The following is a 15,624-nucleotide window of genomic DNA, read 5'->3' as shown; positions in this document are numbered from 1 at the left end:
ACCATCGATTTCTCACTTACCGAATCTGGATAAGTTCTCCATATGCCCAGCCCAATCCTAGGAAGACCACGCCCCAACTGAACGACAACTCAAAGAGGACCAACGTGACGACATAGTTCTCCAAGAAGAAGAATGGTACGGTATGCAGATAAGGGACCTTTGTTCCCGGAGTGTCACACCCCAAAATCAGAGAAGAAATAAACTGTGGGGCACACGGCGTTTCAGCGATAATTAGCGCGTGCGGGGCGGGGTTGGAGTACATCAGGAAGAGCGAAATGAAGAGGTGGGTCGAGACCAGGCTGGTGATGGGGGACAAGTCGGACCCCTTTTGTGGGGGCAATTCGACCCGATGCAGGATGGAATTTATGAATGACATGATATCATCCCTGTAAAAATTGGAAGACATTTCTACAATTACAAAATATCTTTCCTTGATAATGTTCACACATTCTTGACCCCATAGTTTCCAACTTCGTAAAACTTGCATACTTAACTTTGCCAAAATTATGAAATCGTTGCGATATGAAAAACCTTAGATTAATACATATTTTGCTTGCATTTCACCGTAATAAATATATTTTAATATCTTTTGGAACACTGGGGGTATTCATTAAGAGTTCGAATAATTAGCAGCGCTAGCAAAAAGGACAAGTTCGCCAAAAATTGTGCATGTCATTTGCAAAAATGTGCATCAACTTATGTTGCGACGCGAACATGAGAACTCGTAATGCATTCTCCAATTGTTTCGCAAATATTTTCAATATTATTTCCACATGAATCAACTTACTTCAATGTATGAAACTGATAAAAGATTACATTCGTCAACGCCGCTGCGAAAATCCAGACGAAGTTGAGCACCTTGACGAACAATGGAAATTCTGCGGGATCTTTCCGAATGGACTGGTAGAGTCGGATCGTGGAAAACGTCAGTACGAAGAAGAGCATAAAACTGTGAAATTTTATGACTTTCAACGTCGTCCTAGTCCCAGAATAAAGACGACACATTTTAGGATTCCACGAGTAAGGAATTAGGCAAAGGGCACACCCCAATTTCAACATTTTATGGTAATGGTGGATCGCTTTAGGGGTAAGCATGGTCAGGCGCTAGTTGAAATCAGATGTATTTGGTAAGAAATTTAAGCTAGCTAAACCAGTTAGGGTTGACCGACTCTCAATGAAAGCTTACACAGCACACGACGATGCTGTTCAATTAACGCGAAAATAATTTGCAAAATTGATAATTTTATCTTCTTGTATAACACAATTAATCATTGATTCTTATACGTGCATAAGGGATAATTGATCCAAATTGAGAATGGTTGATGATTAAGTCTTGAATGACATGACACATAAATATGGAAATTTGCAATGTGTCTCTGTGCTATTAACTCAAATTGGCGAGCCTACTGCTTCTAAACATGTACCTATGCAAATTACCAAGCATACATATGGCGATACGAAACTAATCCAACGTACATTGTAAGATATCCCCAACATATTTATATACTGGTATTAATTTGAACTAGATACTGACAAGACTGTTCATAAATTGCAAATTACTGTAAAACTTTGCTAGAGTTGCCATTAAATACTTTTAATTGAAATTTATGAAGGAAATGAATCAAAATCTGGCTAGGTATTTAAGTAAGTCAAAAGGAACAAGTTTATTAATTCTCGGTCAAGGCTAAAGTTGGTTTTCTTTAGTTTTACAGGAAGTATCATTGTAAACCAAATACGATACGCCAGTACGCCTTGACAACTTCAAGTTGTGCAATCAAATACAATTTTCCTTTGCCTCCTCTTCATAATTTTGCCACTCCTTCCCGTACTGTTTGATTCTCAAACTCTGCCAAAACTTGTCATTCTTTGCCCAATTGTCAGGTTTCGCCATTAACCTCGGAGGGTCTTCAAGATGCATGATTTTCTTGTCGTCGTTATCCCCCAATGTCGGCCAGTGTCCCCACGGTCCAGTCGGTTTCCTATAAATATTTATGTGTAAAAATATTCAAGATTATCCATTATGCAAATACTTCTAATTTTACCCGGTTTTTGCAAAGGCTGTCCACGTTGAAATAATTCCTTTCGCAAAAGTAACATCATCGGAACCTTTTGAGATTGGCTCGTAAAACCGTTCCATTACTCCCGTAATTTCAAACAAGTAGGGCAGTTCGTCCCCGTGCGATGGGATTCGACGGGTCTGTCCGGCTAAAAATAATTTCTAAGTAAATTAGAATTACATATGTATAACCCAATTAAATATAAACATGTTTGTAACGCAACGGACTGCGAAAATTTTGTAAAATTGCCTCGAAAATATTTGCATAAGAATACAAAAATACCAGTGATACACATTACAAATTTATGATATGCAGTTTTCAACCTAATTTTCTTTCGTAATCTTTCTACGCTAGTGTAAAGGTGGTGGATTATTTGGAATAATTTAGTGATATAAAATTTCTGAAACTTTCAATAATTTTGAAAAATGAAAGGTTGAAATTCCTCAAATTATTTGAATACGCTAAAGAAACTTGCAAGTTTATAGGAATTTTCGAAGTTTACGGTTTACAAACATCGACGTGAAAAGGCTTTTTACAATTTAATACCTTCTAATTTTGGCTTAAACTGTTTCAACTCGGGATCTTCTCTGCTCAAAACGGGGACTTGTTGCGTAAAATTGTACAAATAAACCGGAACGTGTTTCGCGTACAGGGCTGCCATCGTTCTAAACGGGTAAATCCAGTGTCGTTCGGATTCCATTTCTTCCAATTTCATTTGTGTCGTGGAATTAATAACTTTTTCCGGTATGAAGTGATCCCTGATTGCGTTAATAACATGGGCGGGATCTTCAGCGGTGTCGGCTAAAAAGAGCAGGTTCGTTCCGAGCCGACCCCATTGCGCGTTTAGCTTTCGACTCGCGGATTGCGAATTTGTGACTGAAAGGAGAAATATAAGTTAGAAATTTTGCATATCTGTAGACATGCAGCTATTAATTTCTCGGAATTAAAGCTGCTACTGCTTGGTATTATAATTATACCGGTCCGTAAAAAATTGCTATCGATTTTTAAAACTTTAATACCGAGCAATTTCTACGACACGGTATTTTTACCTCGGTGTCCATACCACTTACTTTCATACAGTAATATATGAATACCACCTAGTCAAATTTTACTACCAGATTTCTAAGAGTGTACTAATTAAAGTGTCAATTAGACGCGATGTCATTCATTAAAATTTAACAAAATGACTGTAAATGTAACTTCATCAGTAAATATTTAAGCAGTTAAAAAATCTAAACTGACAAATGCGCAATTTATTGCACTTATTTACTGTTTGTCACAAAATTATCATGAAACCTAAACGCAACATTACGGCAGCTTTCCTAGAAATTCGAAATAATTGATGAAAAAAATTACAACAAATTTATACTCACCCGCGATGGCCATGGCATAACACTCCCAACCAATAACTCCCATAATAATTGACACTTTAGAAAACTTCCCGGCCAAGGCGAGCTGATATGGGTCTTGATCCAGGAAAACGGAATGCCCGTCACCTTTATAAGTTTCGATAGATGGCCCCATAAACATTCCAGATCCGTCCCATCCCTAATACCGAGTTTAAAATTTTATAAACTTCAGAAAACCTTTAAAAATTATGTCTCTTGATTTTAAAATATAGGTCAGTAAACACAGGATGGCAAAAGATAAGCTAGATTTTGTAATTAAAAAATAACAGACAAATTTCAAAATTCATTTTGTAAAATTCACGGCGAAAATTTCATGAACATGAGAAACATTTTAAAACCCAACTAAATTTTCCCTTAGATAAATTGTTAAAATTCACCATAAGACGTTACGAATCATAACTTACGATTTAGTAAATTAATCCCCAATAAAAATTCACAACTGGCTTTATGTATTATTAAAATATTTCATGTTTTCTCACAATTTCATCAAAGAATTTCATCAGCGGTGCGAACAATTTGTGATCAATCCGTTCCAAGCATTTCACCAAATATTCCATGTTGCTTGTCGGGCAGTCCAGTTCCCGACCGACCATTTTCGCCAGCGCGGGACCGTTCGAACTCTTGTAGAAGAAGGGCAAGATCGCGTTTCCGCTTTGCATGATGGCGCGATGAAAAAGTCCCTGTGCGAGTGGAGACAACGTCATCATGGACGCACTAATGGAACCCGCGCTCTCGCCAAATATCGTCACGCTATTTTTATCCCCGCCAAACGCAGCGATATTTTCCTGCACCCAACGAAGGCCGAGGACCTGGTCTTTTAATCCTAAAAAAATGTTTAAGGGAATTTTTTAATTGATTGAAAAATAAAAAAATTAAGATTTTAATTCACACAAAATTAAACATCTTTCCTAATTTTTTAAAAACATTTTAAGTATATAAATTTCTGACTCTATGGATACTCAAATTTTCATGTCAAATAAGTTGCCAATTCGATTATTTTTTTAACGTAGAATATTTTACGTATTTGTGTAATGGGTACTTTGTTAGGAGGAAAAATTTCCTAAAATTATTTAAATCATAAATTTAATGGGTATTTTATTTCGTTCATGAATCTGTCCATATAAATAAACGCGTCCTTTCCTTATCTTTCAACAACGACACTCTAAATAAAGTTGAGTAGAATTTGTGAAGATTTACCCGACGAAGACAAAATTTCCTCAAGGTTGAGCGAAAATTTTATAACGTTGGATAAATTATGAAGATCTTAGAGTCAATTTTTCACAACCAGTTCTGTCGTAAAAAATTTTACTCACCCTTGCGTAAATTTTGAGCAAATTTATTTAGAGTAATAAGTCGTGACTATGTAATAATTAGCAGTTCTAACTAACCAAGACCTACCTTGGTTTCCTGGTGCGGATGCGGTCCCCGTGTTTAGAAAGCCAAGCACGCCGAGCCTGTAATTTAGGGCGACGAGAACCACAGGAGTGTCGCTCTCCATAAAGTAGGAGCCGCCGTACTGATTAGAACTCCCCTCGATAAAGGCACCCCCGTAAATCCAGACCATCACGGGGAGAAGGTCTCCATTCTTGGTGGGCAACTGGGAAATTAGAAATTTGCATGTTAAATTAAATTCCATTTTAAATCCGGGTTAAAACATATTAGCTATAAACACGAATTTCAAGAAAATTGCAAAAATTTGAAAGTAAATAAAAAATAAATTATGCGAATTGTAAAAAAATAATTGGCTACATATTTTTCTGACAAAATGTATTTACAGTTTTTCAGTTACTTACTTTTGGCATGTAGACATCCAGCGTGAGACAGTCCTCGACACCTTGCACACCTCCAATCATGCCCGACGTGACACAGCCAGGACTCGGGTTCACAGCTTTTAACGGAGTATCCCATTTGTCGGCAGGTTTGGAATCCTACAAATTTATCTCATCTCTTAATCTTTCAAAGGAGGGAGTATTCGGTCAAAAAGTTTTAATTATGGTCGGAAGTAGTATTTAATTATGATCAGTTAAATGGGACCCGAATTACCTTGCCATGATTTTTGGCCTTTATAAGTTTTAGATATTTACATATGTATTCAAATTTATTTTAGACATTTTTGATAATTATTAAAGAAACCGGAATGGAATTTAATTCGCACAGCAAAATAAAATAAAACAATAGTATTAATTATTGTCTTCAACTTGGCTGCAATTCGTGAAGTCACTACCCCATAAAGTATGAAATTTCTTGGAGAAATGGTGCTGGAAAACGATTCAATCTTTTTTGAACACAATTGGAATCTTGTTCTCTTGAATGAAGGGGTCCATCCATTTCCATGTTTCTTTCTTAAACTACAAAAAAAACAATTTAAATAGTTGCCAGAAACATACAAATTTTAAATATCTAAAGAAAAGAACACTTTCAACAAGACTCACTTCAATTCCTGAAATATGCACGTCCTCCAATCCCTTCATTTGCAAGAACCACTGCTTCAAGTGCTTCATCCGCACCATTCCATCTTCGACATACACAACAGGAGACGACGACACGAGATCCAAGTCATCGGATCCTTCGCGGCCAAGGTAATTTTTGAACTGTATTTTCAAGCCTTTGAGACCTATATACCAGGTAGTGTCGTTTTTAAAGATCAATAGAGAGTCATACATATATAGGCACATACATTCATATACAGGGTGGTTTACGCTACAATGGAGAATTTTTAAGTGGGAAAAGCCCCTAAATTGCCATCAGTTATAAGATTTGGGATTAAGATTTTTATTAATTATTATCGAAACTGATCGATCAATAATGACAAAATTTCTAACTAACTAATGGAAATTTATGAATTTTTCTCATTGAAAAATTTTACGTTGCAGCGTGACATTTAAACCACTCTGTACGCGTAGGAATAATTCTGCTTGTACAAACCTGACAACAATTCCCCGCAATTTGAAAATCCTTGAATAAAGTGGGAAAAGTTTTCGCCATGAACATTTGCCAATTCCATCTCCAAAAATTTCAATCCAAGTGAAGAATACGCTTTTAGATACGGTTCCAGCCCGATAAACGGACACGATATCTTATCCGACTGATAAATCGACAAATTTTCCAAATTTGGAAACGGTGTCTTTAATCCAGCAATTACTTCGAGGGCATGTAGATTCTCCACGCGCAGATATTTTATCCCGCTGAATAAACCCTCCTCCTCGATAATATTTCGTAATATATGATCCAAACCTTCCTCGGTTTTATAAGATTGAGAAAGCCGTAAACGTTGCAAAGTTGGGATCCTTGCTGTGCAAATATTTTGCAATTTATCCCCACAGGTAAACAAATCCAGCGCGGAGTTTCCAAATTCCTTGAGCTTCTTTACTTTTGGAATCTGTACATCAATTGGGCCCGTAGTAAGGTCACCATTCAGGCTTTTAGCCCCCAAGTACAAAAATTCCACGTGATCCTTCACCTGTTCCAAGATCTTGTTCACTTTGCCGATAAAGTTGGCACTCAGGAGATCTGATATATCCATCAAACTGATGGTCAATTCAAGCAGTTTGACGGACCTATTCGAGCTTAAATCTGGAAGGTGGTTGCCATTGAGGAAGAAATGGGTGAGGTTTGGGGCAGAATTAAGGAGCCCCTGCGTCATCCTGAAGGAACCCTGGTACCCCGTGATATCTCCAATTTTGAAGGAGACCAACTTACGCAAGTTGCATGGGAGGGAGGCTGTACCATTATGAGATTCTGGTTCATCAGAATTTTCGAATCCTATCTGTCCCACGAAAGAAATTTCGAGTCTTTTCAAATTAGGGCAGCAGTTTCGCAGTATTTCGTGCAATGTTGGGATAAGCTCGGAATTGTTACAGATTACGGTGAAGTCTTGTATAAAGTGACCGAATTGGCAGGAAAAGTGGAGCAGTTTCGATTCAGCGGACGAAAGGATTTGAGCATGTGAGTGGTCGCAACAACCGGAAATTGGATGCGTAGTTATACTTCGGGCAAGTCGGGGCTCCATTTTGATACAAAATATTTGAAACGGGGTGGCGTTGCAGCAATCAATCCCATACTCCGAGTTGATGCCAACCTTTGGGGAAGGAAGGGAAAGTACGATTGTATTCCAGAAGTGAGAAACGAGCCGTGCTGTTTTTCCGGAGCGAGGGACGTTTTGTAATATTTGTTGAAGAATCTGTTGAAAAGTTGAAATACAGCAGTAATTTATTATAATAGATAATGTAATGTAGTTCAGTCTGTTTTATGATGAAAAAGTATATTTCAAAATAGGGCATGATGTCATACAATCGGATTTCGTAGAGCTTGACTTTGTGGATCTTCCTCCTCCATATTTGTCAGGGCAGGTCACAGGGGAAACTACTACATTTTGAAAATGAAAGTTTAGTTGAAATATTCTTGCAAAATATTTTCAAAATATGACTTGTACATAATAATAATTACAAACCTTATATATTGGATGCGACGGTTATAATAATTGAATATGTCTTTGTAGCGACAAGAAGACGACGGAATCGCAATAATTTTTATGCGATTACAAAATGGTAAATAGTTGACGGAGCCAACTGCCACTAGTTTTTATCTAGCAAAATAGCAAAGTTGTGTTTGTTTGTGGACGACCAGTTCGCGGGTGAATGAAGACGATTTCTCATCTTCCGTTTGCTCAATTTTGTGTATCATACTGTCGAACTTTTATAGCCGGTCACCTCATTTGCATATATTGACGCATTTGCGAATCGCGATTAATAGGCATAAAGTTTATCCGACATAGAAATCCCGTATTCCGAAAATGGGCATAGTAAGATTTATGCAAATAAGGTGACAAGCCTAAATACGAGGATAGTACATTCATTAATTAATACATTGATAGAAATCTGGGATAGTGACATGATTTCATTTCTCGGTATTAAATTTGATAAGGCTTGATATTATGCACAGATGAATTATACCGGTCCGTAAAAGAATTTGTTACAAATATCCTAAGGCTTTAATTTCGAGCTATTACTGCACGGTATTACGTAGCAATACCGCATTGTATTATTTTTATACCGGATTTCAAAGAGGATGCATTATCATGAAATGTTTGAAAGTTCAATGTTCATACAACTTTCTTACCTCAAATCGTTTCTCCACCTTGCCAAAAGGAATTCCTTTAAAGAAATAGTAGATTTTGTGATCCCTTCCTGTTCGCCCCGTCGCCCCGTGAACCTCCCCGGTCGAAATGTGAACTACCACGTCGCCATCTTCATTCGCCCAGACGCCACAAAGGCAACACACCACCAACAAAATGACTAACTTTGCACAATCCATGCCAGCAGAGAACTGATTCTTTCGGCATGTATAAATTTTTATTTGTTTCAATAACCAACTGCCCAAAATCACATCAAGCAAGATTAATTTTACCTCCTGTTAACATGCAATAAATTGGCATAGAAACAACCCGACTGTATTAAATCGACCTTGGGTTTGAATTTCATAAAGTATGCATGCAACACGTATCTATGTACATCTCGGGCAGATGGGAGCATAAAAAATGTTGATTATATCAAGTTCCACTTTGAATGTTGGTATAAAAAATACACGGGTCTGTCCTTCATCATTTCAATCATGCAAAATCACGCTGCTTCACAATTCATACCAATTTCTCATGCACTTACTTAAATGACTCACAGAAGGCGAGAAGAACAAATAATAATTTAGAGCTTCAAGTATGTGAATAAGTATGCATTTATGTGTTTACAATGCATTTGGACTTTTGGAGTTATTGCTTAACTATATATCAGCAGAAATGTACAGCAGTGCAAGATGTTTGACAATTTAATCTCTAATGCATATTTATTTCAGGTTGTATATATGTATGTATGCACATATACATGTATTTACACATGCACACGAGAATCATATAAGAAGATGCATAATATTACATACTTAATCATATCTTTCAACCAAATCTCCTGAATTATGTAGTCCTGATCATCCCTTTAATACAAATTGCCAGTTTTTATCCCACTTATTACTTATTTTGCATCGTTTAGTATATGCTGAAAAATGTATATCCTTTCTACAATGAATAATGTCTTACATCTTTACTAATTATAGCTTATATACATGCAGAAAATATTTAGTGAGTCATGTACAGTGAATTATTTATATATACCCTTCATTAAATGGTCACCAAAACAATCAATGCTCCGAGAGTTGGTTTAATCAATTATTTAAAAAAACATATATTTTTCTCGGTTTATGTATTTAAATAATTGGTGTTTTGGACATAATTATATTTCGAAGCTGATCAATAATCAATTATCCATGTACGCCAAACTGAATATTTAACAGCACCTCGTTAAAACAATTGCTCAAATCAAATGATAACAAAGTGGCTTATAATTTGCTTAAATATCAATTAATGTTCATAGCAAAATCTACATCCTATTCGATTTCGAGAAGTGTAATTACATAGTATTGTAGATACAGGTTTGCATCATTTTAATTAAAACCTACAGTTAAGTCAGTGTAATTTGTAGTCATAAACTATAAAGTTTAAACCTGGACACAAAATTGTATACCCCGCAAATTACTGCCAATTTTCAACAATCTATTAAATAATGGTCTCTCTAAACCAAAGGCAAAAATACGTACATATTCTACCAAAAACTAGATACGTAAATTTTCCATTAACCAAATTTGTATCTTCTAAGGGTTAACTCAATATACATACATACGTAAATTTACAAAGATAGCCTTAATTGAATTTGTTTTCCCGTGACAAAAATTATGGACAAAAAGTTGAAAATCTTTGTATTAGATCATAGCATCATTCTCACGATGATAATCATCATAGGATTTTGCATGCTATTTATCATTTTGCAACTCAGCGTTCTATTCTTCCTCTTGAAGCGGAATAGAGTTTGGTAAGTTTTTCTAGTAATTTAGGTATGCATACACCGTAAACCAATGATAATTGCGTGGGAACAATCAGGCAATTCACGCATTACCTTTTTAAAATCCGTAACCTTGCAAACCTTTACAAAATTTCAGAAAGAAATATTTCTAAGCAAAATTATCACACAAATTTTTGTAACTTTTCTTTGATCAAGTGCGTCCTAGGATTTTATAAAAATTTAGAAAATTATTTTACAAAACTTGCAGACTTTACAAGTTACCAAGGACTGCGAGAATTGCCTAATAACGTGGGGTTGAAAGACGTAGAAGTGGAGAAAGTTTATTCAAACTATAGAACGATTATGTTAGATTGCAGTCAACCTTACTGTTCAACCGAACAAAATGTGGCCTTCCCGAGCCAATTTTTTCTAAAAGGTTACGTGGCAGCTATAATTAATTTTAAGGAATATCTTAGCAACTTTGAATTCTAGCATCGAAATAAATTTCTGCAGGGGATAAAATAATTTTAAAAATAAGCAAACTCCGCCAGGTAACTTTTTAGAATTTACAGGGCCAATTTTTTTCTTGGATGAACAGTAATATACATAATAAAGTATCCTAAGGCACTTTACATAAATAAGTGGGAGCGATTTTAGAGCCACTTATGTACAAGTACATATGTACATATATGTACATATGTACAATGTATACATTGTACATCACGTTGCCGTTAGAATAACGTTCCTAAAATTTAATTTAGACGTCCCAATAGAGTTTTTAGCTATGCATTTTCCATGTGAAACAAGTGTAGCTTTCGCCCAGCCAAATTTCTCTAAAAGGTTACCTGGCAGCTATTTTAACTTTGACGAATATATGTATGTACTACATAGCAACTTTGAATTTTGGCACTTAAATAAATTTCTGTAAGGGATAAAATAATAAAAATAACTATTTAACTAATCCCCCTAGGCAACCTTTTAAAATTGCCACACATTTTCACATGAACAGTAACTGATTTTTTTATTTCTCACAAGTGACGAAATCGAGTTGGAAGAGGTGGAGTACTGCTGGGGGGATGACACCATTTCGGCAGGAAGGATTGACAGGGTAGTTTAATTAATTATTATTCGGTTAAATTTACTTGTATTGTATGAGCATACATACTTATGAAATTATTGTAGCTTATATTTTTCTCCATTTCAGATTTTACTACTCACCTAAGTCTACAAATTTCAAAAAACTAACTATTTTAGCTTGAAAATTCTTGCTGTGCATGTCCTTTTTTAGACATTTTATACATACATGTCCATTGTGTAGGTCTAAATCTTAATCTATTCAATTCAAGGCGTAAATAGATACAAATTGTATCATAAAATTAGAATCAGGGTATTCATAATTGTCTTCATATCCTTAAAATATCCTTTTTTCAGTGCAGCGAATAGTTTACGAGGTTAGCTTATGTCAGATCAAGCTCCATAAAAATCGCGATTTTAGTAAAGAAATCTTACGGATCTAAGACAATCTCTTAACTGTCATAATTTATTAAGGGGTAAAGCGAAGCGAAATCCCTTTATGGAAATGCCTTATCCATCCGTCCGTCTGTATCCACGATAACAGATTCAAATTTCGAAATGCGACTTTCGCCAACGTGTTTCAAATTTTTGACGGATGAGTTCGAAGATGGACGTTGTAGGTCATAAGGTCAATGCGCCACGGTGATGAGATAAACGGTCAAAGATGTCGGATTTTTTGTTTCGACCGATTTAGACACAGTTTTGGACGGGGGTTTAAAAATCGACATACATACTTTTGACGTGCCAATACTGCGTGACAGCATAGACGCCGCCTAAGTCGAAAATGTTGATTTTTTTGTATTATAACTTTTTATACACGTGGTTTGGGGTGAAGATTTCAAAAATCACAATGGTTTTTGTGTTAGATGACCGCGTGCCCGTGTTGCTTCACCCCTTTGCTACATTTCGTTTGCAACGGTTTATTTTACTATACAAAAAATACTAAGGATACGAAGGTATAATGAGTACCCTTATTATTTTTATTTATACGCTATTAAATTAAGTGTTATTTTTTATAAGCTTCGAATTATGTGGACTAAGTTTTAATGATATTTATCTCTGATTAGTGTCAACCTCAACCTCTTTGCCTCTTTGCTGCGTTACCTTAGTCAAAGAATATTGAAAAAAGAATTTAATCAGCAAACACAATCCTACCCCAGGTGCGAATAATTTACCAAAACTGTTGTAAAGTTACTAACCACGTGTTCCAAATACACTGGAAATCCGTGGCTGTGCACGGTTTGAATTGGTGCGATTCGAACGCCAAAAGGTCTCAAGGATTTCAACATTTTTGCATGTAATTTGAATTTGAAACTCTTTTTGTTACTGATGCTCAGCTCAAGTTCCTTTTTCAGTTTCGCACTTCCCTTCACTATTTGTCCCGATAGGCTAAGAATAACGGAGGGAATTATTAACATTGTTGCGAGGAATTGTAGGACAAGGGCCTGTTCCACGATTTGAAAATTGTGACGCAGCCGGACAATGACGAATGCAGAGGTGACGGCCAAAAACCCGAAAAATGCGATCCGTTCTGGCAGCAAGTGAGTCGGATAGGATTCGTTATGCAAGGTATTGACTAGGTTAACGCATCTGTAGTATGTCATCCTGGTGCGGACTGGATCCTTGGATTTCCTATAAATTAGAAAGAGTAAAAGCTGATTGATAGTAGTTACTATGTCAGGTTTTATTACTCCATAATTTCAAGGAAACTAATATTTCGAAGGGAATTTTGAGGAAAACATAAATATTTTAATTTTCACGCCCAAAAATTATCTAACAATGGGGGAACAAACGATGTGCAACCCAGATTATTTTTTAACCATCTCAGTTTGACCGACTAACTCTTTAGAAGCAATATTTAGTTCGGGACTTGCGCAGATCCGCATTGTAAGTTAAATAGTGGAAAGCTAGATAATTGAACATTATACATAATCAACAGTAACCATCGGTGCAGTATTTCAGGTGCAAGTAACCACTTGCAAGGAATACATAACTGAAAGGTTTCATGCCTGCAAGAAATGCAAGGTGTATGAAACTAGTTCCCGCCGCTATAGTTCATACGGCACGCGGCTAGATCGTGCATGTTTGTTTCACTTTCTTTCTGTTTTTTGCATGGGCCTGGTGCTCCTTGCTTTTCAAGAAATGCAGCAAACCCGCAAGGAAGGACTCTTTCACTTTCCTATCTTGTTAAGGATTTAAAAAAATCTAATAGGTGCACATAGTCGAAAAATTATTAGTTTCACATTTTTAATTGTAGAATTTCATAAATTCAACGCCTTTCGGAAGTGCAGATCATATGCATGTAAAAATGTATGCACCTTATAATACAGAGAGCCGTATATTCGAACATAATCGCGCAAAGGAACCACGCTTGAAACAACATTGTAGAAATCAGGTCGATGGTTTTGGTGTAGAGTTCAAACCCAAGAAACAACAGGAAAGTGCAGGTTGAACGCTCGTAGGGCCAGACGCTGTAGATGTATTGGGGTGCGCTGGGTTTTAGTAGAAATATGCCATTCATAAAGATTGACGACGTCAGCGCCGCGAGTACATTGATCTTGATGACAAGTTCCGCCCACTTTTCGGACTTCTGGATAATCCGAGATCTCCATGGGATTGAAAGCTCTGTAAGGAATCAAAGATACAGTACATATTACAATGCGCATTGTTCATCATTAAGGGAAAATGGTCTTATTAACGTCCAAAAAAATCAATCTGTGAAGATTCGAACTTAAGCCGGCACTTTTTTTTAGCGTTGACACAAAACAGTGCGCTATAAACACACTACAATTTTTATAAATTCGAATTTCCTGCTAGAATGTATTTGCTTACTAGTTATCATGACGTCCAAGCCGACAATTTGGTTGAAATAAGCCACTTGAAAATCTCTCTTTAACAGCGGTCCGCACATAGTCACGCTGACAAGGCGAAGCCCAACCGTCATCATGATCAGCCAGTACGTATCTGTTACACCCTTTTGGGCACTTGACCGGATCGAATTAAATAATTGGAGAAGCGTAAAACCAATGTAGAAGGGATGTTGAAAACAATAAATTGTTGAGTAGATAATGGTAGCTTTTGACCGTGTAACGATCATTTTATTTCTAGTGTCATCCCAAGCAAACGGGAACAGACGGGTTTTCTCCAGAAATTTAATGACGGATCTGATAATTCGGAGAACTTTTGGACTGAACATGGTAAAATTGAGAATAAATGCTGCAGTGTGTGGAATATACGCCGTGAAACTATTGTGCTAGAAGTTAATTAGCTCATGGGCTTTTTATATATATCAGTGTGTCAAATTTAGACATAATTAATTTGGATATTGGCCTAAGCAGGCATTATGCTACAAATTAAAAGCTTTTGTGGTTAAATAACCATGGCATTAGGGGGTTATTACATGCTTGATTAAAATTTAAAACCCCATGAAGCTTACGCCATATGATATTATATTCCCAGGGTTCTACACCACACTCAAAATTAATGTTAGACTTTTGAAAAGTACGTCTCTGTAACCTGTAAACAGTAAACTTTACTAAAACGTAGTACTTTGGGCAAATTTTTCGTCTGAAAAAGTTTAGCAACAAGATGGAAAAATACTTAAGCAATATTTTGCAAATGATTTTAAGAGACGCCCCCATCTGATGAACTTTGTAGTGAAATTCAAGTAATTCCAGTGAAGGAGTAATTTAGTACAAAGCAAAGTACCTGCCGTTTCGCGTGAAGAATCCGTCCTGGGCTTAACATTCCTCTGGATTTAGTAAAATTTACTTACTATAAAATTGAGACTGCATTTACTTTTTAAAATGGGCACATTATTTTTAAGAGTGGTTACACAAAATATCGGGAATTCTCAATTTGAAAATAGTACAAATTTATTCATGGTACCCATCATTATTCAAGTTTGCATACATATGTACATATGTATGTACATATGTCGAACTAACAATCTTTCCGTTACAGACTTAATAATGATCCAATTATCTATAAGTATACATATGGATTAGTACATATTTATGTGTTTTACAAGCAGCATAATTTATGAGAAATTAAACACTTTGACATTGTATAGAAGCGAAGGTGTACAATTTTCACTTCCCCAGACTTTCGCTAATTCTTTCGAATGAGTAATTAACATCACATATTTGGTCATTCAAGCATTATGTCAAAACTGGATTGACGAAATCATAATCATATTTA

The 15,624-nt window shown here is 36.1% G+C and overlaps 2 protein-coding genes across 2 annotated transcripts; both read right to left on the bottom strand.

The window, feature by feature from the left end:
* Window positions 1-1,639: 1,639 nt before the first annotated feature.
* On the bottom strand, window positions 1,640-8,865 carry LOC110849638 (venom carboxylesterase-6). Its single transcript, XM_022097066.2, has 8 exons — window positions 8,585-8,865; window positions 5,260-5,394; window positions 4,865-5,063; window positions 3,946-4,289; window positions 3,431-3,605; window positions 2,604-2,933; window positions 2,043-2,205; window positions 1,640-1,979 (listed from the first exon to the last, which is right to left on the bottom strand). Exons 1-8 carry the CDS (start codon window positions 8,777-8,779, stop codon window positions 1,775-1,777), a joined length of 1,746 nt encoding a protein of 581 aa, XP_021952758.1. The 5' UTR covers window positions 8,780-8,865; the 3' UTR covers window positions 1,640-1,774.
* LOC118435624 lies at window positions 5,546-8,574 on the bottom strand. Its single transcript, XM_035851938.1, has 5 exons — window positions 7,917-8,574; window positions 7,757-7,831; window positions 6,392-7,646; window positions 5,899-6,080; window positions 5,546-5,814 (listed from the first exon to the last, which is right to left on the bottom strand). Exons 2-5 carry the CDS (start codon window positions 7,799-7,801, stop codon window positions 5,737-5,739), a joined length of 1,560 nt encoding a protein of 519 aa, XP_035707831.1. The 5' UTR covers window positions 7,802-7,831; window positions 7,917-8,574; the 3' UTR covers window positions 5,546-5,736.
* Window positions 8,866-15,624: the final 6,759 nt, after the last annotated feature.

This window comes from Folsomia candida, unplaced genomic scaffold (assembly GCF_002217175.1).
Source record: "Folsomia candida strain VU population unplaced genomic scaffold, ASM221717v1 Fcan01_Sc005, whole genome shotgun sequence".
In the NCBI taxonomy this organism is placed as follows: Eukaryota; Metazoa; Arthropoda; class Collembola; order Entomobryomorpha; family Isotomidae; genus Folsomia; species Folsomia candida.
The sequence above is the reverse complement of the archived record's forward strand: the minus strand, read 5'-3'. Positions and strand labels throughout refer to the sequence as shown.